Raw genomic sequence first — 25165 nt, forward strand, 5'->3', positions numbered from 1 at the left:
AGAGTAAGACCTAAAACTATAAAACCTTTGGAAGAAAATATGTAAACCTTTACAACCCTGGGTGAAGGTCATGACAAACAATAAAGATTAGATGAACTGGACTACATCAAAATTGAAACATTTTGTGCTTCAAAGAATATCATCAAAAAGAGAAAAGATAATCAACAAGAATGGGAGAAAATGTTTGCAAATTACATATATAAGGGTTCAGTATTCAGAATATATAAAGAGCTCTTACAACTCAACAAAAGGACAAATAACCTAGTTTAAAGTGGGCAAAGCATCTGATAGACATTTCTCCAAAAAAAAAAAAGTATGCGTGTGTGTATAAATATACATATATATATCTATCTCAGGAAAAAATTAGCACCGACAATGATGTGGGAAAATAAGAACTCTCACATGTTGCTGATGCAATTGAAAACTGGTGCAACTATTTTAGAAAATAGTCTGGCATTTCCTTGAAAGGTTAAACATAGAGTTTACATATAACTCAACAGTTTTACTTCCAGGTATATATATCCCAGGAGAACTGAAAACATGCCCACACAAAAATTTATATATGAATGTTCGTAGCAGCATTATTCACAATAACCAAAAGTGGAAACAACCTGTCCATCAATTGATAAATGGATTTTTTTAATGTGGTATATCCATTCAACTGAACTTTATTTAGCCATAAACAGAAACAAAGTGTGCTATAAACGGACAAAGCTTGAAGACATTAAGCTAAGTGAAAGCCAGCCAGAAAAGGCCACATATTTTGTGATTCCATCAAAACAAAAAAGCCAGAATAGGCAAATCCATGGAAAGAGAAAGCAGATGAGTGGTTCCAGGGGCTGGAGGGAGAAGAGTAACAGAGAGTTACCGCTGATAGGTATGGGTTTCTTTTTGGGGGTGATGAAAACGTTCTGAAATTAGATAGTGGTGGCGGTCACACAACTCTGTGAATATACTAATAATCACCGAATTGTACTCTGAAAAATCAAATTGTGTGGTATGAAAATGGTATCTCAATAGAGTTGGTTTTTTAAAATTCCATTGAGATTTTGATTTAAATTTACAAATCAAAGATAAATTTAAAACAAACTGACATCTTTATACTGTTTTTCAATCATGTTTCTTCATTTACTCTATGTTCTTTATGAAAGCATTATTCTATAATAATCTCTTGAAATTTTTTTTATTCCTGGCATTTTTATTTATATTTTTTATTTTTTTGGTCAATACTGTGGCTGTCACTTTTTCCCATTACACTTTATTTCTTCTATTTAAGAAAGCTTTTTACTTGGGCACTGTTGATAGATTTTATATATATATATATCCATCTTGGTAGTTCTGCTAGCTGGATTTTCTAGTTACCAAATATATCATCTCAAATAATGTCAAGTTTTTTTTTTCTCTCTCTTCCTTTCAAACATTACTAGCTTGTATCTTTTTTCTCTTATTGAATTATCTGGGATCTTTAGAACAATGCTGAGTGGTGACACTGACCATCATTTGTCTTCACTCCTGCTTCTGATAAGAACGTTTTAGTTATCTGCAGTGTTTAGTAGGTTTCTGGTAAATATCATTAATCAATTTAAGGAAGTTTCCTTCTGTTCCTAACTTTAGAAAAAACACCAATGCCTGGAGAATTTTGCTAAATGCTTTCACAGCATTAGTAAGATACATTTTTTATTAACGTACATTTCTACTTTTGAACTAGTCTGGAAGTCCTATGATAAATCACAGTATTGATTTTACTAAACTGTTAGATTTGACTTAATGATTCAATTAGAATATTTAACTTCCCTTTTATCTGTATTTATGTTCCTTTTCTTACTCCTAGATACTATGTTTTCTCCTTTTCCCCCCATCATTCTACTTGCTAGAGTTTGTATATTGGCTTATCAAATGCACTTTTTGTACCTAGTTCATTAACGTATTTTTTTATCTTTATTAATGCATTTCTTTTATTTTCTTTGGATTTATATCGTTATTTGGTTTTCTATCTTTTTTAACTGAATGCCTATGTTCCAGTTTTATTATTTTCTAATAATTGAATTTTTTCTGTTTGAATATATTCTTTAACACAAAAATTACTCAGAAAAATGTTTTTAATTTCTAAATAACACTGTGGTGCTAGTTTTAGTTGTTCATTTCTTTCATCTCATTGTACTAAAAAATAAACAGGGAAAAGTTTGAATGCTTCCCTCAGCGAGAATTTGTTGATATTTTCTTTGTAGCCATATATGTACTACATAGTCTATTAAAAATATTCCATGAATACTGGAAAATAATGCATATTATCTCTGTGGGGGAAAGCATTCTTGTCTATGGCTATTAAATAAACTTGTCAAATTTTAAAATTCAAACCCTCCATAACGGTGTTTATTTAGTATTTTAAATGAGAACGACTAAAAAGACATATAAACAATTTTTACCACCCCTCTAAAACTTCTGTGTATCTGAAAAGGCTTTTAGTATAAGTAAATATATACATTTATAATAAATTATCTCAAAAAAAATTTCCTATATTTCTTTGAAAAACAAACTTTAGTTTTGTAAATAAACAGTTCCATGTAAGTTTTTATCACAATGATAACACATTTTTCAGATGAATTATAAGAACACTGTTTCTTCTCAGTACAAACATTATAATACTGAGTAGATGAGTATTTTGCCTAAAGTTTTTCTTGCATAACAATCCTAGAGTTGTTTGTTTGTTTTTTACTACTGCTGTGAGTGCTCAGAGGTAAGTGATGACCTATGGCTGCACACTTTCCCACATTCATTACTCTGATAAGGTTTCATTTCTGAAATGAGTTCTCTGATGTCAAATTAACAATGTACTATGACAAAAAACACCACTGCATTTATTACACTGATAAGGTTTCTCCCCTGTATGTGTTCGCTTATGTTCAGCAAGGGCCGAGCTTAAGCTGAAGGATTTTCCACATTCATTACACTGGTCGGGTCTCTCTCCTGTATGAGTTCTCTGATGTCGAATTAGTGATGTTCTGTAGCAAAACAGTTTTTGACATTCATTACATCGATAGGGTTTCTCACCAGAATGTATTTTCAGATGTTCAGCAAGGTGTGTACTTTGGCTGAAAGTTTTTCCACACTCCTTACAAACATAAGGTTTCTCTCCAGTGTGAGTTCTCTGGTGTTCAGTAAGATGTGTGCTCCGATTGAAGGTCTTTCCACATTCATTACACTCATAGGGTTTCTCTCCAGTATGGATTCTCTGATGTTGAATGAAGGCTGGGGTATGGCTAAAGACTTTTCCACACTCATTTCATTTGTAGGGTTTTTCTCCTGTGTGAATTCTCTGATGTCGGATTAGTGATGTGCTGTGGCAAAAAACTTCTCTACATTCCTTACACTGGTAGGATTTCTCCCCAGAATGAATTCCCTGATGTTCAAAAAGATGTGTGCTCCGGCTGAAGGTTTTCCCACATTCCACATATGCATATAGTTTCTTTCCAGTATGAATTCTGTGAAGTTGAGTAAGGGCTGAAGTATGGCTGAAAGCCTTCCCACATTCATTACAAGGATAGGGTTTTTCTCCAGTGTGTATTCTCTCGTGATTTCTAAGGGATGATTTATGACTAAAGGCTTTTTCACATTCATTATACTCATAAGGTTTCTCCCCAGTATGGACTCTTTGATGTTGAGTAAGATTAGTGTTTCGGCTGAAGGATTTACCACATAGTTTACATTCATGTTTCTCTCTCATAGAAATTTTCTTAGATTCCATTAGTACTGAACTATAGCTTTACTTTTAAATCATTTTCAGAACAAGTAAGGTTTGAGATACAAATATGTCTTTTCTTATACCTAAAAACATTTTTCATTTATAAGTTGCCTTTAAAAAACTCTACTCAAGCAGAATTTTGGTTTAAGCTCTGACCATTTGTATCATAATTAGGAGGTCTTTATCTTCTAGAAACTCTCAGTTTAAAAAGACTGGAGCTGAGATTAAATATTTCCCTCAAATCATTATATTCAGGATCTTCCTCTTGAATTGCTTTTCCTTATAACTTAATTTTACTTGTGTTTCTCAAACTGGTTATCAAATTCCAATTCTTCTAATGTGAAGAACCATCACTGAAAAATGTTCTAACACCATGCCATGACACTATTTGTTTTTCAGAAGGTTTCTGTTTTGGAATTAATGCTCTGACTTTGGATATAGTATTCAGGATTAAACAGAAGACAGTATCTCTTCCCTCTGGAATATAAAGGGGAGAATAAGACTCACTCATCAGTTACAGAAAAATATATAATAAAAATAAAAATAAACCAGTGCTGATAAAACAAAATATTATACAGCATAGGTTCTGATTAATATAGAAGTCTAAACAAGGAAATGATTAATACAGAAAAGCATGGTAAAAGGAATGATAGCACTGAGTCAAAATTCATAGTATAATCAAAGGTAAAGATACAAATAGTAAATGACAAATAGTCAATGATACTAATTCAAATAAATGTATTTGCAAAGAAGAGATTAAAAATAAGAAAGGAAAAGAAAAATGGGAGTAACAAATTCTGACAAAAAGAGAAATGTCATCTAGTAGGACACAGAAAAATTGAAGTTTTCTCTCATAGTAGCAACATGAAAAATGTGCAGTATTTTAAATGAAGTGCTTGTTCACTTCATCTAAAATGGATAATAGAATAAAGCTATCAAATTCAGCAAGAAAGTATAATATAAAGAACATGGGCCAAGATTGGGATAATACATAAGAATTTAGTATAGAAGTAAATCTAAAACATAAAAAGGAAGAAATAAAAACACACTGACATTGATTATGAGGAATTTTTACATAATGAGATTCATAAAGATACTTGTTTCTAGCCAAGAAAGCTGGAACTAACAGTGGTAAAAATTACAGAAATACTTAAGAAGGAAAAAGACGTTACTTAGAGAAAGTTGGTGATTTCACTTTTTATCATATTGTGTTTAAAGTGATTTAAAGTGAAGTGGGACATTCAAGTAGTGATAGACTCTAAGCAGGGAAATTATGGGAAATCAAATGAGATATGCAGGCTGAAAAGAATATATCAGGGAATTAATGACATGGAAGGATTTTTTTGAGGATATCAGAATGCATAGATTCTTTGGGATAAAAAAATCAACAAGTTTAAAAAAAAAACCTTAAAAGGGCATGCATTTGTGTTAGGGAGGAAGTGAAACTAATGGAAAAGTACTTGGAAAGAGAGTAGAACAGAAAATAATCTAGTGATGTCACGCAAGCAAAGACAAAATATCAAATGCAGCAGAAAATCTGAATATGGAAAGAACTAAGAACAGGTTTCTATCACGAACGAATTCAGGAGTCGGGGGTCTCTTCAAAATAATTTTAGTAGAAAGATATACATTAAGAGTCTAACTTCTGGAGGGAAGGTATAGTTCAAGTGGTAGAGCACAAGCTTAGCATGCACAAGGTCCTGGGTTCGATCCCCAGGACTGCCTCTAAAACTAACTAACTAAATAAATAAACCTGATTACCTCCCCCCACCAAAAAAAAAAAAACCCTAAAAAAATTAAATTAAAAAAAAAAAGAAAGAGAGCAACAACAACAAAAATCTGACTTCAAAGATTAAAATAGAATAGAAGTGAGGCTGTTAGCTATGAGTATGAAAAGTCTGATAATGAAAGGAGAGAATAAAATTAAAAGGTAAATTAAAAATAAAATATTGTTATACAAGATATTCTTTTAAAAGCAAGAAAAAACTTTTGAATGTCTAAATTTGGAACAGGGAGAGATCGAATTATGAAATAATCATTAAATCAAGGCCCAAAACAAGTAGAAAAACAATAGAGTTTGGGTACAAATGGAGGGATTTATTAACAAATGAAAGAAGGTCATCTCTTCCTCTGAGATCACAAAGATATTGTGAGAAGATGGATAAAGACATGCAGAAATAAAGTTGGATGTTGCTCCCAATAGATGAACTCCATTCTCTACACAGACAAGAGGGGCTCTGCACAGTGGACACTAACCCGTAGAGCCAAGTCTCCCATCCAGGACCAACACTGTCACGGTCCACCATCACAATGGACCGATGGACTATTATTTACGAGGATTTCTAGCTACTTGATTGTTACTGATTCTTTCTTGGCTAAGTATTTTGTGACATTTCTCCACTTAACCCTCTGTTATCTATTAATATCGTTCTTCCTACTTAGAAGATAACACCTGACTTAAAAAGCTGAGGCTTGTATTCTTGGTGAAGGATATGGGCTTGGGTGGTTATGATGGATCTCAGAATTGTGTCCTAAATTACCTTCAGGAACTCTGAAATATAGGACTGTTGATGCTACTAAAGTAACATAATAAAGTTTTATATATATATATATATACATAATGTTTGAAAGGAAAGAACAATCATTTGTTTAATAATAAAAGAAATATCTTGTCTCCATGCACAAATAAAATTTAAAAAATCTCTGGCCTCTAAACTCAGAGTCCAGATCAGATAATAACTTGTAAATTGCATAATCCCACATATTTTGACATTTGTTGGAAAAGTCACAGCATTCTGTAGTAATTATAAAGCTATACTCATCCAATGAGCTATGGCTCCTGCAGTTGTTATCACTCCCCTGTACAGTATCTGATAATGTTCTGATTTTTTTCTTTGCCACAAGGTAAAGCCCACTGGGACATCCTTCAATGCCACTCATTCCTAGAACATCAAACAAATACCTATTTACTAAGGGATCATTCATGTGTCTACTTATGAAAGAGTAAAGATAACTGAAAATAACGAAGTAGAGGGCTAGGAAATTGTTCAAAGAGGGTTCAGGGATCTAAAGTTCTAAGTTCAAGAGTGGCCAAAAGTACTTATTTGGTGCTTACTGTGGACCTGTTGAGAATATACAGAAGCAATACTGAAGTTTCCCTACAAAAACACTGAAAATATGAACTGTCTGTCTATCTACCCATCTATCTATTAACAAACTATAAATATAAAAATGTAAACTCAACTCAAGAAATAACAAAGTATATAGGTATCATAAATGGGTAATGCATAAATAGACATAGTTATAACCCTACTGATGGTAGTAGCAATACATAAAGAAATATGGGTCAATCAAAAGCAAAGTGATGATAACAGAACATATAACATAAAAAAGAACATAAAAAAGAGGTGTTAAGAGATGCAAAAAAATAGTAGGTTCTTCCTATTCATACATAATCTGGAAGAAGAGAGACTAGCACTGAGTACTAGATAGATCTGTTTATCTCAGTAAGTGGGTAGAACTCTATTGTGGGGCTAGAACTTATAAGATAACATTATCTAAGAGCACTGCATATTTGCATCACAACATTAACTCCCTTTGGTATAACACTTGCAAGGCAAAATTAGGATTAGAATTTTGTTGCCTTTTTTCCCCTTTCTTGCCAGACAACATAAAGATCTGAATTCTTTGGTAGTTCTAGAACTCAATGTAATATAAATCCATTTTCTGTTTAACTCATCAGTCACTTATAAACTTACATGGTTGAATCTATCTCTCCACTGACTTCAACTCTCTGAATCTGCAAATATGAGGATCAGACCCTAGATGATGGGGAAGTACCACAGTGAGATTCCTCAGAGGTCAAACAGCTAATCAACTTACCCAGAAAACACTGTCTGTCATATTTCGCACTGCAATACAATTTCCCTTGTGCTACCCTCTATAGATAATAGAAAAGATATAACAGATACAAGGACTTGATATTTAAAAGACACGTCTTCTATTTGGAAAGAAAAATTTAATGGAGATGTGGAAGGAGCTTGAAAACAAAACAGGCAAAAAAGAAAGCTCTAGAAGAGTGATTAACTGACAATGAGGATATACAGCAACTTTTTTTTTTTTGAGTAAAGATAGATTTATTTAGAGAGATATATACTGTATTGAGTGTAGGCTGTTTCAAAAGGCAAGAGAAAGGCCAGGATGTGTGGGGGTTGGGTGCTTAGGTTAAAGTTAAAGCAGGTACACACTCCATAGACAGAGTGAGGGCATTCACAGCCAATTTTCACCTGGAGAACTAAATTCTTACCAATTCTGGCTGAGAACCTAAACTTGACCCCACACAGAAGGCCATTTCAGAAGGGCAAAGAAACCAGTATAGATTTTGGCATTTACAAGTGTCTAAAGTAACATAATTAGGGATGGAAGTGGCTTCAAACAAATGATCAGATTCTTCCCAAGGAATCTGAAGTTTTAGGCTGCATGGGCTGGGAGTCTGAAGAGCCAGGCTGAAAACCTCTGAATGTCAGAAGGAAATCTCCCACAGTTTCTTGGGGCTGAGGAGACAAAAAGCTACCACATTTTCAACTGAGTGCCTAGGAGGGCCATATCCTAGGAAAAGCAGCAACCAAGGGGCAAAATAAGTTTTATCAAAACTGCAACCCAGCACTAACTCAGCTTGGCTGAGGTGATCCTATGTACTTTACAGAGAGAAAAACAGAACTCTTCCTGGTGAAACATAACATCAACTTGAACCTCTATGGTAATTTTATCGTGATGACAAGCACATAATAAAAACTTAGAAGACATACAAAGTGTCAGTACCACTGACCAATAATCCAGAGAAAACAAAATAGAAGGAAGACAAAGTAGAAAGAAAAAGTTCAATAGCAATTTAAAATCAACCAGAAGGAATCAAATAAGCATTTAGAACAGAATACCTGAAATTAAGAACTCAATTGCATGGGTATACCAACAGATTGGGCTAAGAGAAAGATAGATCAATAAAAATACACATATTGAAGCACAGAGGTTAAAAGAGAGAGAGAGAGAGAGACAGAGAGAGAGACTATTGATAATTTAAAGAAGGATTAGAAAACATCACAGCCAAGAGAAGTCTAAAAAGACACGATGACTAAATATAACATGGGATCTTGGATAGGATCTTAGAACTGAAAAAATAAATTAGGTTAAAAACTGAGTTAATCTGAATAAAATGCAGGCTTTAGTTAACAATAATGCATCAACCTTAGTTCATTAATTGTGACAATGTACCGAACTAATGTAAGATGTTAATTGGGAAAACTGGCTGTGAAATATATGGGAACTCTGTGTACCATCTTTGCAATTTTTCTGTAAATCTAAAACTATTCTAAAATAAAAAGTTTATCAATGAAAACAAAAAGAGCTTTCATTATATTTCAGTTAATCTCCTGTTTCACCCTAACGATTTTCCTATAACTTATGTTTCCCTTTTGACCATCATTTAGCCTTGTCTTATGTTTTATTTCCTGATGATGCAGTCTATATAGTTCTTTTTGTATTTTTTCATATAAGCTTATCTCTTTTTTAAAAAAAAAAGATTAGAACATAAGAGGCTTGTGAGACTTACTCAAGAGGCTTAACATGCATATAATGGGAGTCTCAAAACAAGACGAGAATAGAAATAATATAATATTTGAAGGAATAATGATAGAAGATATTTCTAACTAATGAGTTATAGATTCAAGAAGTCCCAAACCATAAGAAAAGTAAATACAAAGACAAGCACACCCAAGGGTATCACAGCCAAACTTCTAAAATCGGAGACAGAGAGACCAATCTTGAAAGCAATTTAAGAGACAGGTGTGGCACCGTCAGCTGCAATACTCTCCTGACTTCTCGACAGCGGAAGAGAACTGACTGAAAAAAATCCACATTTGGGGATGAAAACACTCAGTAATTTAAAGATGCCAGTTCGCTTCTGTTATGAGTTAAATGCGTTCTCCACCAAAAATATATTATACAGGTATCTCCTAATCCCTAGTACCTCAGAATATGACTTTATTTAGAAATGAAATCACTGCAGAAAAAATAAGATGAGGTCATAGGGTAGGACTCAATCTAACATGACTGGTGTCCTTACAAGAAGATGATCATGTGAAGACACAAGACACACAGGGAGAACACCACATGACACTGATGACAGAGATTAAAGTTATGCTGCTGTAAACCAAGTAATGCCAAAGACTGCTAGCAAACCACCAGAAGCTAGGAAGGATTCCCCTACAGTTAACAGAGGCAGCATGGCCATGCCAACACCTTGATTTCAGACTTCCAGCTTCCAGAACTGTGAGACAGTATCTTTCCATTGTTTTAAGCCACCAAGTTTGTGGTACTTTGGTACAGCAGCCCTATGAAACTAATACATCCCCAGCTTAATATACATAATATATATTTCTGAAAAAGAAAAAAGATGCGGATGAGGGGAGATTTGTCCATATTAGATATCAAAACATAGAGCAATGTTAATTAAAAACTGTATTACTGACACAAGGATAGACTGAAGGAATAATACAACAGAATAGAGTCTAGAAATAGGCCCATTCTCTTACAGGGACTTAATAAATGATAAACAGGGCATTTTGAAAATTGGGAGAACGTTGGAAATTCAATAAATGATTTGTGACAACTGGCTTATTCATCTAGGGAAAAAAATAAACTTACCACCACTACCTTACAAAAGTAAATTATAAGTTAGTTAATAATTAAAACTAAAATTATAAAATAATCAGAAAAATATTAGAATATTTTTATAATTTTACAGTGAGAAAATCCTTAAAAATATATAAAACCTGGAGGTTATATAGGAAAAGAATCTCAGACTTGACTACAGGGCAAATTAAAAGAGAAAAGTCACACTGGAAGTATTTACAACTAATAAAACAAAAAAAGAACATTAGTTATATAGAGTTTCTACAAGCCAATTAGGAAAAAATATAATATAATACAAATATGGACAAAAGATATGAACAGGAAATTTACAGAAGAAATACAAATGGCCAACATATAACAAAATTTTCAACCTCACTTTTAATCATGGAAGTGAAAATTGAAAATGAGATAGCATTTTTCAAACATCAAATTGGCAAAAAAAAATGTCAAAAGCATATAACATCCAGTGCTGTTTAAGTATGTATTAAGCACGTGCTCTCATACTCTGTTAGTGGGCTTTTAAACTGAAACAGCCATTGTAAGAGGATGGGATCTTTCCTGGAAAGGGCACTTATTTCTATGTATTAAAGTCACATTACAATCATATCAGGTTCATGACAATTTATTTTTATTTAAATTATATATATTAATAATAATTATGTTGCCTGCAAAAATTAACTCACAGAACCTTATATTTCCCCTATTACTACATTCATTATACTTCAGTGTTCTACTTCCAATGTCTTGTCTTAGACTGTAACAGTGATACTAACTTAAGTACTCTTTTGTCCTCACGGCCACACATAGAACCTGGCATCTGTCACACACCTAGTAAATATTCCTTGAACAAGTGAATGAATAAGGTCTTCTCTTGAGTCCCAATCAAGTGGTCTTTGTACTACAGCATGCTGCTAGTTAAACTTGCTATCTTAAAGAGGTGGGATTTAAGACATTATTTTTTCATATGTCTCAACAGTTCACGAATATGTCCAGACTGCCTCATGATATTTCTATAAAGTTCAGAATTGGGTAGGATTTAGGATCCTAAAATATCATTTAAGCGGGCCGCCTTCCTCTGTGCAGATCTATCTACAGCTAAAACATTATTAGTTACATTTTTCAATTCAAGACTTCTGAATGTCTTCTAAATGCAAAGCAAAGTTAGAGTTAATGTTTCTTGTGGTCAGCTCTTAGGGTTCTGGGCAAGGACTATAAGCAGTGTTTTTTTTAACCCTCATGTACTTGGCAGAGTGCCCCTCACATAGTAGATGTTTTAATGAGTACTTGTTGATTAACATTCTGTAAACTGATATGTACTCCTTTATCAGTTTAGTTTCTGGAAGCCTGCCTGTCAGAATTCTGCACTATACTTCTGCTGTTGCTGCTGAATCTGTGGCTTCTCGATCTGAGTAGCCAGACAGAACCCATGATTACCCCTTAAAATGTAATTCTAGACCCTGTCTCTCTTCCTTCCTGGTATGCTAGTGACCTGACATCCATTATTAAAAAAACAAAAACAAAAACAAAAACAAAACCTTATGGTTACTATGCTCTCCAACACACAACTCCAATCAGCCAGGGAAGCTTGCATGGCTGTGCTAATCTTTGCCAACACTTCAGACCATCTAACTGTGAATTCTTCACTTTTTCAAGGCTCACTCTGATGTTGTTAGAGCAGTAAAGACAAGAAGATGAACACAAGGACCAGATGCTAGAGGCTCTTGCTTTCTAAGCCTCACAACTGATGTCATAATGCCAGTGTATCTGAGCTAGAAAGAGGCTCAGGAAACATTAGGATTAATATCCTTAGTTTCCCCAACACCCAATTCAAGGAGACAATCACAAGTGACTTGCCTAAGTCACAAAGTTAGCCACTGGTAGGGTAGGACTACAGCCTCTCCCCTATTCTTGAGTTCAATCTTATTCCTCTCCATTTAAAAATAATCCAAACGCTATTTCTGAAAAGAAAATAAAAAGAATGGCCCAAAGAATACTTTTGAATTATTACTCAGATTCATAGAGGGATAAAATGATTTTTAAGTCATTGGTTCAGAATTCTGTAGAAAGATTTTACTGAAAAAACAATAAGCCATTCAGGTCACTGTGAGTCTTTATAAAGACATGAATACATTATAAGTTAAATGCTTAACTAATGATTACCATGATAATGTATTAATTTTAATCAAACAGGTACATAACTATAAACATTTAAAATGGAAAGCCTCATAGTTGACAAATTCAATTTATTGCCTGTAAAGCAAAGCTACATTTACTAATGACATTGGAGTATGTATACAATTGAAGTGAGATGAAGATATATTTAAATGGTCTAAACCCAGACTAAACATATATATACCAGAACTTTGAGAATTGGCCAAGGTATCTTTTCCTAACATTCTAAGTTTGAAAATGAAACAGGATCTTGGAAAGGGGTGAGAAATAGAACAATAGGAAGAGATATTCATGAAAAGGAAGGAAATCCTATGTGTTTAATTCTCTTCCAATGGGGTTACAGTTAAACTCTTAACAGAAGTCCCTTGTAACTCAAGAATGATAATAGCATAATATATTTGTAAAGATTTCTTCTAGAGCAAATTGGTGTTGATGGGTATTAGGTCATTTATAATTTTTAATAATCTGCATTTGAATTTTTCTATTTTTCTAGGAAAATTAATGTTGTCCATACATCCAAATAAATTTTAAAAAGAATATGAATGACAGATCAGGAATTTTGCCCAATGATTATGCCAGGCACTGTCCTGCATAGGTGAGACGTGGGATCTAATGTACAAGTAACATTAAATTGGCCAAAAATCAGATCACAGACCTTTTGTCTATAGTACCAGGAGGGAGGACAGACTGTGGGAATGCTTCCAGGAAAGGTGGTGAATGTGGTGGTGAGACACTTTGGACATTCTTTACCGCTTATTCTCTTCTCTCGGTGAAACGGGAAGCAGGATTATCAACTGAGAGTGAAGATGGGGGAGGAGCTGAAGGTCGGATGTGAGTGAAGTGTCAGATGGTTAAAGAGCAGGAGAGTGAAGGAAATAAGGAAATCAACTTTCACCTGGATTATTGCCTTAGCTTCCTAACCAGCATCGCTGTGTCTACTCTCAATCCCCTACTGTCTATACTGAACAAAGCGCCCAAAATATTCCTTTAACATACAAGTCAAATCATGTCACTTCTCTCCTCAAAATCCTCCTATGGAAATTGGTACATTATACCTCGATGGAGCTGATTAAACAGTAACGACTACAACCACCTCCCTGTGGCCTCCCTTCTCACTCAGAGTAAAAGCCAATCTCCTTGACATGTCCTACACAGCCCTGTGCAATCTGAACTCCTCTTCCTCTGTCATCTCAACCTCTACCTTGACCTTCTTGATTTTCTCCACACAGGCTAAGCACATTTGTACCTCGGGGCCTTTGCATTTGCTGTTCCCTCTGTCTGGGAACTTTTCCCCTCCTGGATTTCTGCAAGGCTCATATTCTCATTTTCTTTAAGTCTCTACTCAATGTCACACTACCAGTGAAGCCTTCCTTGACCCCATATACGAAATAACAACTGTTTCAGGCCCTCCCTAACATCACTGCTATAGTGCTGTTTCTTCCACTAGTCACCATCTGACCCACTGTGTATTGTTTATTGTCTGTGTGCTCATCCTAGACTGTGAGTTCCATGTAGCCAGGGACTTCGTTTTCTTCACTGCTGTTATCTCCTGTGCCTCAAACATTACCTGGCAAAAAGCAGGTCTCTAATTAATAATATTCAATGAATGAAAAAAAAATTTCCTCCCTCTGGGCACAGAGATGACATTTCAGGAGAAATGTCACTTGTATGCTTTATGTGTACAAATTTGCCAAATAGGCTCAAGAAAGTATGCTATCTGAAGTTAAGTGTGAGATGGGAGACTCTGCTGTTTTCAGTCTCAAATGTCACATGGCTCTCCTAAATGAGCATCTTGCCAGGCTAAGAGTTATTTTAATGTTTAAAGAATGTATTTGGTTACATTTGTATCATATAGTACTGCATAGCTATGTACACATAACATGTACACATAAATTACAAGCAATTAAGAGAATTTCAAGAGATATTTAACTACATGTGATAGTTCAAACTGCAGGTGTTAATTTTAGAAATGAAACCCAGCAAGATACAAAAATATTAAAAAGTTTTGCTCACCAAAGACATGTATTGAGGGGTCAATGGTCAGGTCCTCCTTCTTAAGTCCATCTTATCTAATCAAGTAGAAACCTGAGAAAACAGAGCTGAAAAAGGAAAGAGATCCTAAAAAATCAGGATTGTTTTATGGGAATCCTGTCTGACCACTTGGATGTAGCCCACACCTTCCCTAAAAAGGTCAGAATGAGTCTAGGAACAGACTCCTTCCCGGCAGAGTACAAAGAGAAAGGCCACTAACATTGCCATTTGGAGCTCTGATCCCATGTCTATAGCACTGCAGTGTTCAGGGGCACAGTTCCAATCTTGCAATTCAGAAATAGGGTTAACTCCAAAGCCCTGGCCTTCCCAAGAACAGACATCTGGTATATCAGCCCCCTCCTGTTTACTGATAAAAAGCGTAACACCTGTAAAACATCTTAAGTTGTTCACAACTCATTCACAAATGCCAAAAACAACAATCAACTGCTCTTCATAGCCCACAGAAAGTAGAGAATCAATTCCACAGCTCTTTACAGAAGAGTCTTCAGAAAATTAACAACAAAACAAAAACCATCTCTAGAGGAGGTGCATTTCAGGGAAAGAGCAAAGAACTGGATGTCAGGAGACCTAAATTTAGGGCCACTAAGTTCACAGATCAGTTTTCCTGTAATTCCCTGCCTAGATCTGGAGTGGCTGCCCCTCACCTTCCTGTATTTGTCTGTCGGATTGATCCCATCAGAGACAAAGCCCAAAAGCCCCAAGCTCTGTCGTGATTCCCCACCCCGTACGCCCCCCACCCAGCAGTGAGAGCTCAAACCCTTCGTCCTTAAAACTGGGATGCACAACCAAGGCTCTGCCTCCCTCTAACCCAGAGACAGCTCTAAGCAGGCATAACTGGGATGCGGCGTCCAGGTCACTACTCCGCATTCGACTCCAACGCGAACCAAACACCAACCCCGCAGCACTTATCTCCGCCTTTCTTTCGCCCCCGCCACCAAGCTGGACCAATGCATTCTCTCAGGCCTCTCCAGCCCCTCCCCATCCCTGGGGGCGGGTGTTATTCCTAAACAGAGCTCCCTCCCTAACTCCCACCCGCGTGCAAGGGTGAAGTTTAAAACGAGCTCACCAGCTACACCAAAAAACGAAGAACTCGGTCGGGCTCTCCAGCCCACCTCAAGCCAGGAAATGCCCACGCGCCCTCGGCCGCTAACTACATTTCCCAGCATGCTCTGCAAAGGCAGGGCGCCTGTGCACAGACTCTTACTGGGCTTGGGAGTTCCCACCTCCTTGCAAGTTGCAAAAGTGCGTTTCACCGTCGTTATTTAAATAAAAAAAAAAAAAGGTTTTCCTTTCGATATAGACAAAAAGGAATTTAAAGGGATGCAAATTTTTCGTTAACAAACGTTTTCGCTCTTACACAAAAGTAATATCTGTTCATTATATCAATAGATGATTTATAAATAACCTCTCATGCAACAGATAAGCAAAAAGGACAGGAAAAAAAAAAACCATCCCAAATTAGATGGAATTCCGTAAGAGAATCACTATTAACGTTGTGGTGTACACAAGCATTCTAAAAAATCTTTCTGATGCCCCAACTCTTCGTTATGGTGTGTGTGTGTGCGCGCACGCGCGCGCTTGATTCCCACCAAAAATGAGGTTATACTTTAAGATAAATTTTTTTCTAGCCTTTTTTGTCTGTCAGGAATTTAGGTTAAGTTCATTTTAATGCTACCAAAAATAGTACTTTTTGATGACTCCTTGTACTTTAATATGTGCCCTCCACATCTATTCTTATGAATAATGTCCAATAAATGAATTTAATTAAAAAGGAATGTACATACCTTTTCCTATACAAAGAACATATAGACTGCAGAAAAGAGGTAAGAAAACAGAACAAAATTAAAATCAGATAAAAGCCCAGATACTCAGTATTATACAAATATAGACTATTTCTATGCATGTATGCAAATTACATAATTACATATGCTTAAGTATGCACTACATATTTTTAAAATGAAATCAAGTTTATTAAGAGATACACACTTAACCCATATTATATACACTTTTGAGATTAAAAATACAGCAATGTCATATACTGAAAGTACTTTTTAAATTCTTTGGTATCTATTCCATCATATTTTTAAGTATTATTCTGTCAATGATATGAGCAGTTACATGCATTGGATAAAATAATATTGGGCCATTGTAAATTGAGATAGAGTAATGTTGAGAAAAATGTGTTACAGCTCACTTGTAACAGCAACCCGAATCCCGGCGACAGACCAAACAGCACTGGGAGACTTGGAGAACTCAGGTTTACTACGCCACCCGGCCGAGAAGAGCTAACACTTCAAGCTCTGGACGCCGTCTGTAGGCTTACACAAGCCTTTTATAGGCTGCCAGTTTTACACTTTGCAACATTATATGCAAGTAAAGTACAACAGAAGTTGGCCAACCAGGAACAAGCTTTGTACAAATAGACCAATCAGGAGTGAGCTCCACGCAAATTAAGTACTATAAATGGACCAATCAGAAGTGAGAGTAATAACCAATCAGGAGTGAGAGTAATAACCAATCAGGAGTGAAGGAAATAACCAATCAAAAGTGAGCTCAGGGAACCAATAGAATTTTAGGTGTAAGTTAGCCGCTTTAGAGGCAAAAAGTGAGATAGAGGCTCTGGGCCAGGGAACCGGAAGGTGCTAAGAGGAGAGCAGCGGCCCTGCCTAGGGGTCCTGCTGGTCTTTTTATGGGGCTTCCCGCCTCAGTAACCATTCCATCTGTTGTGTATGGTCTTGACATTGCTTCCATGTCTAAGTGTCCTATGTAAGCAGGATTTAATCAAGGCACTTGAAGTGAATTTCTATGTGGATTTATTAAGGTATTGATTTAAATTTTTTAATTAAAAAATAAATATTATTCTCCATTATTTTAATGGTGATGATACAGGCCCAGGTTCTTAGGCTCTTTAATCAATAGACTTGATAAGAGGCCAGACAAGAAATTCAGGCAAGGCTTTATTGGGACTCATGCTGCAGCACAAGGGAGCAAAAATAAGAAACAGGTACCCTTGCTTGCTCTCTAAGTAGGTGGTGAGCTGGTTCCTTAAATGGGGTGAGGGTAGGGGCAGATCAGTGGGTCGGGCTGGAAGGGTGGTCTAGGTGGTCTGCCCACCTCCTTGGTGGTGCTGTGTGCAGGCATCATGCACTACCCTGCTTTTTCTCCTGGCACTTCAGAAGTGGCAGTTGGGTTTTGGCCTTTATGTATCCTACTGTTCTTTATTTGCCCCAACTGTACATGCATGCAGGTTTTTTAGTCCCTTATCCTTTCTTTGTATTTTGTCCAGATGCAAACACTCCAGTAGAGGGTCCCAGGCGCAGACTATCTCAGTAACATAGTTTTCCATCAAACTGAATTTAAATAAAATATTTGAATAGTGTCAACCAAAATATTCTGCAGGCATCTGCAAATAAGAAAAGAATTCTTGGGGGGTCTTAAGAATTGCAATTCAGGAGACACAGATTCAGGTAACCCTGAAAGAGTGCTCCAGGGAAGAGAAATGGTCAGGAGCTTATAGAGATAAAAAGCGACGAGGTTATTAAAAGTTGCCTGGCAATAACTGTGACTGACTCTGATGTGAGTCAGGAAATATTTTTCCTTAAGGAGTTACAAGTTACTTTAGGGTAGGTACCTTGAGTTTCTAGCAGATGTTCTGGATGCCTTTATCAGGACAGTAAGTCATCAAAAGGTCAGCTTCCATCCAGGCTGAGACTGCCTTTTACTCTTTCTTAATAGCCTTCCATTTAAATTGGGAGTTTGATATTTGCAGATACTACTATATATAAAATAGGTAAACAAATGTATACTGTATAGCACAGGGAACTATATTCAGTATCTTGTAGTAACCTATAATGAAAAAGAACATGAAAAGGAATATATATATATGTATACATACGACTGAAACATTATGCTGTACACCAGAAATTGACCCAACATTGTAAACTGACTATAATTCAATTAAAAAAGAAAAAGGTCAGGAAATAAAACTACTAATACAACAAAAAGGAAAAACTATATGCATATCTCTACCGATGTAGAAAAAGCATTTGACAGAATTCAATAAAGAAAAGAAAAAATCTCTTAGACTAGGAATAAAAAGGACTTTTCCAAACTAATAAGAGGACATCTACAATAAAAACTTTACAGCTAACATTATCCCTTACGATGAAAACGTAATGCTTTCTTCCTAAGACTGAGAAAAAAGCAGTTAGGTCCACTTTGCTCACATGTATTTAACATTGTATTAGAGTTTTTCTAGCCAGTGGGCTAGGAATAAAATAAAAGAATTAAGAAAATTTAAAGGCACACAAATTGGAAAGGAGAAAATAAATCTAGTTTTTATGTACACAGAGAAAATTTACACAGACAAAATCCTAAGGAATCTACAAAAAACTAATAAATCCAGTAGCTGAATTAAGCAAGGTTACAGAATAAAATATAGTTAATAATTGTATTTATATATGGGCCATGAAAAATGTGAATTGAAATGAAAATAAAATATCATTTACAATAGCAGCCTAAGCATATGAAATTCTTGGAGAAAATTTAACAAAATATGTGTAAGGCTTGTACTTTGTACACTACAAAACACTGTTGAGAGAAATTAAATAAAACAAATAGTTATATCATACTTGCAGAAAGGAAAATTCAAATTCCTAAAATATCAATTATCTCCAAATTGATTTATAGGTTCAATAAAATCTCAATCAAATCCTTTCAGCTTTCTTTGTAGAAACTGACAGGCTGATTCTTAAATGACATGGAAATGCAAAGGGTCTAGAATAGGCATAATAATTCTGAAAAAAGAAGAATAAAGTTGATTTCAAGAGTTAACAGAAAATTACAAAACCCAGACAATGTTGTAAGCATACATGTCAATAGCAGTGGAAAGAAGAAAGAAGTCATACATATTTGATTTCTGATATAGATGTCATGGTAATTCAATAGAAGATAGTCTTTTTGACAAATTATGCTGATCAATTGTATATCCATATACAAATATATATATCACCTTTAATTCACAAATTATTAAAATTAACTGAAAACAGCTCTTAACCATAAATGTAAGAGTACAAAAACCTATCCTCCAATTTTGTTCATTTTCCAAGTTATTTTGGTTCTTCTAGGTCTTTACAGTTCTATGTAAGTTTAGAATCTGCTCATCAATTTCTCCCCCTCACCCAGGAAAAAACAAAGCAAAACAAAAAAAGCCTGTTGGGATTTTAATTGGGATTGAATAGACCAATGTGGAGACAAACATCTTAACATTACTGCATGTTCTAATCCATGAAGATGATTGATCTTTCTATGTATTTAGTTTTAAAGTTTCTCTTAGCAATATTTTGCAGTTTCCAGTGCTTACCTTTGGTTAATTTATTTCTAACTATTTTATAGTTTATGATGTTACTGTAAATGGATTCTTCAATCTTATTTTTCAATATTTGGTTGCTAATTCATAGAAATACAATTTTTTTATATTGGCCTTTTATCCTGGGGCCTTGCAAAATTCATTTATAAGTTTTAATCTTTGTACAGTCTTTAGAATTTTACATGTCTAAGATCATGTTGATTGTGAATAAAGAAAGCTTTATTTCTTCTGTCCCTATTTGTATGCCTGTTTTTTCCTTCTCTTACTACACTGGCCAGGACTTCTACTACAATTTGAATAAAAATGAGAACAGATATTTTTGCTTTGTTTCTGATCTTTTGTAGAAAGTAGTAACCATAAAAATGGCAGAGGTATAGAAGTTACCATATATTGCTCATTTGTCAAAAGTTCTCATCACAGATGGATGTTGAATTTGTTAAACACATTTTCTGTATCTATGTATGTATTATGTGAGTTTTCCCCTTCATTATTTTAATACAGTAAATTACATGAAGTGATAACCAAATGTTTAAATAAAAACTTGAATTCCTAGAATAACCTTCAAGAATTAATCAGGACATATTTCATTTTTTATGTATTGATGGATCCAGTATACTAATTTTTAAAGAATTCTTACTGCTATAGTCATCAGGGTTTTGGCTTATAATTTTCTTTACTTATGAATGTCTTTATCTGGTTTGGGTTCAGGGTACTACTGATCCAGTATGAGTTGGACAATGTTTGTCCTCCTCTACTTTCTGAAAGTTTTTGGAGGATTAATATTATTTCTTCCTTAAATATTAATAGAATTCACCAGTGAAGGCATCTAGATCTGGATTTTTTTTTCCCCAGGGAGGATTTTAAATTATAAATTTAACTTCTGTTACTGTAATAAGGCTACTTAAGTATTCTATTTCTTTTTTACTCACTTACTTCAAGGAGCTCTTCCATGTCATCATAGTTGTCAAATTTTTGAAATGAAGTTACAAAAAAATTCCTTGTTATCTATTGATTCTAGAATAGTGGTGTCATCTCCTTTATTTCCTATTAGTAACTTCTGTCTTCTCATTTTCTTGATCAGTTTATCCAAAGATTTATCAATTGCATTGATCACTTCAATGAACCACATTTTGTTTTCATTGACTTTTTCTTACTGTTTATGTTCTAGTTCAGGGATTAGTAAATAGTTTCTATGACAGTCCAGATAGTAGATATTTAAGGTTTTGTGGGCCATATATGGTCTCTGTTGTATACTCTGTTTTACAGATTTTTGTTTTTTTTTAACAACCCACTAAAAATATAAGTCATCTTCTAAAGTGACTAATAAAAAATTGCATGACAGCAATTTACTTCTTTTAGTTTAAATAATTATTTGAAAGCTTAAACACTTTAAAATTTAATAATCATGGTTATTATTCAATAATTTCAATTTTAAAACATTTTTCATTTAAAAATCTTAGAAAGCATTTGATTTATAAAAAATTTAAGCTCAAGTTCAATGTGGTATATGAGCTTCACCTTCATTCAAGAAAAGTTTTAAAAGGTTTTTTGATACCAATCCCTCTTTTCATAATACTTCTTGACAATGAATACTTATAATATATAAGATTAGGTTATTGTCCTTTTAAAAGTAAAGCAGGCCTTTGGATGACTGAATTTGTAAGAAAATTTATTTGTGTTAATAAAATAACAGCTCAACAAAGCAAACAATTTTTTTTTCAAGCAAACTGAAAAATAATAGTATGATTTCTAATGTTTAGGCTGGTCACAAGGAAATATATAGAGCAGCAAAACAGGTACCTCTGGATAAATATCTCAAAAAAAGTATTATCTCCAACAGCTTCTACATATAAGAAAATAAAATCTAATAACCCCCTTAAAATGTATGTTTCTTGTTAATTTACTCAACAAAATTTAGGGGCAGGACACAGAATACCATATAATGTTCAATTAAGTTAAACTCAGTTCTCTCTGGAGTTGAAGTGGCATGGCACCAACTCCTCAATGACCCCAATGGGACAGAATAGTATGAGGGCTAAAAGGCTGGTTTGAATCCCAACCCTTACTAGCCATGTGGCCTCAGCTGGATTAGGGAACGTCTCCAGGCTCCACTTGTCTCATTTTATAGAATGGTGATAATGCCAGTCTCATACATTTGATGTAGTGATTAAATAAAAAAGTACATGTCAAAATGCTTAGCAGAATGCCTTTGTGGTAGAAACATCCAATAAAAGCAGCTTTAAAAAATTCAATTCTGATTATCATAAGGATACAACGATCCCAAACTATGCATAACAGTACTCGTGTAAATACCATACTGAGTGGAAAACTAACAGGAGTCTGAACAGGAAATTCCTTGTGTAGAGCTCCTTTGTCGTGTGTTGAGTATGCCAACAAGGGCTAGGGACACTTTGCTGCCCTCTTTCAGTCTTGTGTTATTCAGTGTCTTTCTTACCTCTATATGTTTACACCAAATAACATTTCTTAAGACTACCAGTGACTTCTGAAGTCTTTATAAATACATCGGCTTCATCCTCTCTTGAGTCTATACACATCATGAAAGAGTTGGGGAAGAGCCATACGTGATCTCTCTTTACACTCTTGTTAAGTAACAAACCATATTGCTTCTTCAGTTGTAAATTGTCCTTTTACATTTAGAGGTAGGGAAAACAGTGTCATTTAGTGTGGAAAAACAGACCAGTAAAAAAATGCATATTCATTTCCAATTAACAGATAATTTGGGTTTAAATGCCATTCTTACATCACTTGCAGAATGATTACGTGTGGTTGTCCACTTTATTGTCATGATAAATCAACTTATTCATTCAAAAATATGTACTTTTTTGTGAATAGGTCAATCATGTGTAATTGGGATTTCTCTAGTACACTTAAAAACTTTTTGGTCTCAACCAAGATGTCCAATGTAATGTTTCTTGGAAACATGATTTCTCATAGTTGATTCTCAGTATGAATTTTCTATACTTAATAGTTCTGGAACTATAGTTGAAAGCTTCCCATGTTTAGTATATCCAGAGACTTTCTAGCCTATGAAGTCCATGAAGTGTAATGAAATTTTGACCACTGAATTAGTTTCCTCATTCCATTAAGAATATTTCTGTTCAATATGAGTTCTGTGATGAACAATGAGAGAAGATTTCCTGCTGAAAGTTTTTCTACAGTCAGTGCACTGATAGGGTTTTTCTCCAGTATGTACTCTATGATGTGCAGTAAGGTGTGACTTATTGCTAAAGGCTTTTCCACATTCAGTGCATTCATATGGTTTTGTCCCAGTATGGATTCTCTGATGCACAATGAGTTGTGATTTCTGGATAAAAGCTTTTCTGCATTCACTGCATTCATAGGGTTTCTCCCCAGTATGAATTCTCTTATGTTGAATGAACTCTGAACTCCGAATGAAGGCTTTCCCACATTCATTGCACTGATGTCTTTTGTCCCCAGTGTGAGTTCTCTGATGTACAATGAGATCTGACTTGTGGATGAAGGCTTTTTTACAGTCATTACATTCAAATGGTTTCTCTCCGGTATGAATTCTGTGATGTACACGAAGTTCTGACTTCCTGTTGAAGGCTTTTCCACACTCAATACATCTATGGGGTTTCTCCCCAGTATGAATTCTCTGATGTACAGTGCGCTGTGATTGCCAGATGAAGGCTTTTCCACATTCATCACATTTATATGGTTTCTCCCCAGTATGAGTTCTTTGATGAACACTAAGTGATGACTTTCTCTTGAAAGCCTTCCCACATTCATTGCATTCATAGGGTTTCTCCTCTCTGTGAATCCTCCGATGATTAATGAGGTTTGACTTCTGGGTGAACGCTTTCCCACATTCACTACAGTCATAGGGTTTCTCTCCTGTATGAGTTCTCTGATGTATAGTGAGTCGTGACTTCTGAATAAAGGCTTTTTCACATTCATTACATTTGTATGGTTTTTCCCCAGTATGAATTCTCTGATGTACAGTAAGTCCTGACTTTCCACTGAAGGCTTTCCCACACTGAACACATTTATATGATTTTTTGCTTGTTAGAATTTTCGGTTGTGCAAAGGGGTGTGATTTATGTATGAAGGCTCTGATGTGTTCATTAGATCTTCTGTTCAGATGAACTCCTTTCCCCAGTGCATTACATTCTTGGTCTATCTTCTCAGACAGTGACTTACGATTAATAAATGCAACTTGGTTCAAAAGCTTGTCTTGGTTTTCTTGCTGACTTATCTCATCTTCGAGTTTCCAGTCTTCAAAACCTGAGTACACTATCATGTTATGGAGTATCACCTCAGATATGCTCTTCTGTGGAGTTAATTCTTTCATTTTGGGTCTAATTTCAAAGTCTGAAAGAAAACCCAAGTGTAAATGATGTTACTTTGCTCTTTAGCATTGAGGAACAGAAAACACAAAAACAAAAAGTAAATAAAGCTCTTCATTTTAATGGAAATAGACAGAAATCTAATAAAGAGTAGGATCAACTTTGAAATTTAAGAAGATGATATTAAAACCCAAAGACAGAAAAAGAAATAGACATAAGAAGAAGTGAGCAGGGGAGCAATGGAAAAAGAAGAGTTGATGAGCTCAGCGTCATAGTCCCACATAGCCCCACACACTTCTGCTCCATCTCCACTCCCCCCACAAGGCTCTGTGAAGAATGAAGGCAGACCAAAAACATAACTTCAGAAAGACAGAGGAAGGGTGCTAGCAAAGGGGATGGAGTGAGTTGATGTGACCAACAGAAATATCAAACACACACTAAATATAAAAACATTTTATACATAATCAGGCAGATTAGAGCAGAACTACAGGGAAAGGATTTCCAACTACATGCATCTTAAAAGGTTAGATGACGTAAAAAGGCAGAGGATAAGATAGACTCTATTTAAAGGGGACGATCCTGAGGTAGAAGAACAGGCAGTTTCAGAGGGAGGATAAAAGCAAAAAAGAAGGAAGAAGCACCATCTGGTAATTGGATGCTGGAGATGGAGGAAAAAAAAAAAAAAAGAGGAAACTTAGGGTCCTGGAAGACAAAATAGAAATAAACAGAGGTAACTGTCCCCTTCAAAAGTCTTGCCATGAAGAAGAAAATTTTGTTAAAACTCCAAGCAAAATTAAATATACTCAGATAAGC

The 25165-nt window shown here is 35.0% G+C and overlaps 3 protein-coding genes across 3 annotated transcripts in view; 1 reads left to right on the top strand and 2 right to left on the bottom strand.

Moving 5' to 3' along the window:
* Positions 1-25165, top strand: part of SLC31A2 (solute carrier family 31 member 2) — a 445176-nt gene that overhangs the window by 335482 nt on the left and 84529 nt on the right. The window lies entirely within an intron of this gene.
* ZNF883 (zinc finger protein 883) lies at positions 1316-17393 on the bottom strand. The gene is given in 4 exon segments (XM_072959935.1): positions 1316-4219; positions 14618-14703; positions 16441-16466; positions 16851-17393. A coding segment is annotated over 1 exon segment (927 nt). The 5' UTR covers positions 3746-4219; positions 14618-14703; positions 16441-16466; positions 16851-17393; the 3' UTR covers positions 1316-2818.
* The window catches only part of ZFP37 (ZFP37 zinc finger protein), a 35598-nt gene continuing 32109 nt past the window's right edge, over positions 21677-25165 (bottom strand). The window contains exon 5 of the mRNA XM_072959932.1: positions 21677-24377. Coding sequence (XP_072816033.1) covers positions 23128-24377 — 1250 coding nt within the window. The 3' untranslated portion in view covers positions 21677-23127. The remainder of the gene's footprint in view (positions 24378-25165) is intronic.

The sequence above is a fragment of the Vicugna pacos genome, chromosome 4 (genome assembly GCF_048564905.1).
Source record: "Vicugna pacos chromosome 4, VicPac4, whole genome shotgun sequence".
Classification (NCBI taxonomy): Eukaryota; Metazoa; Chordata; class Mammalia; order Artiodactyla; family Camelidae; genus Vicugna; species Vicugna pacos.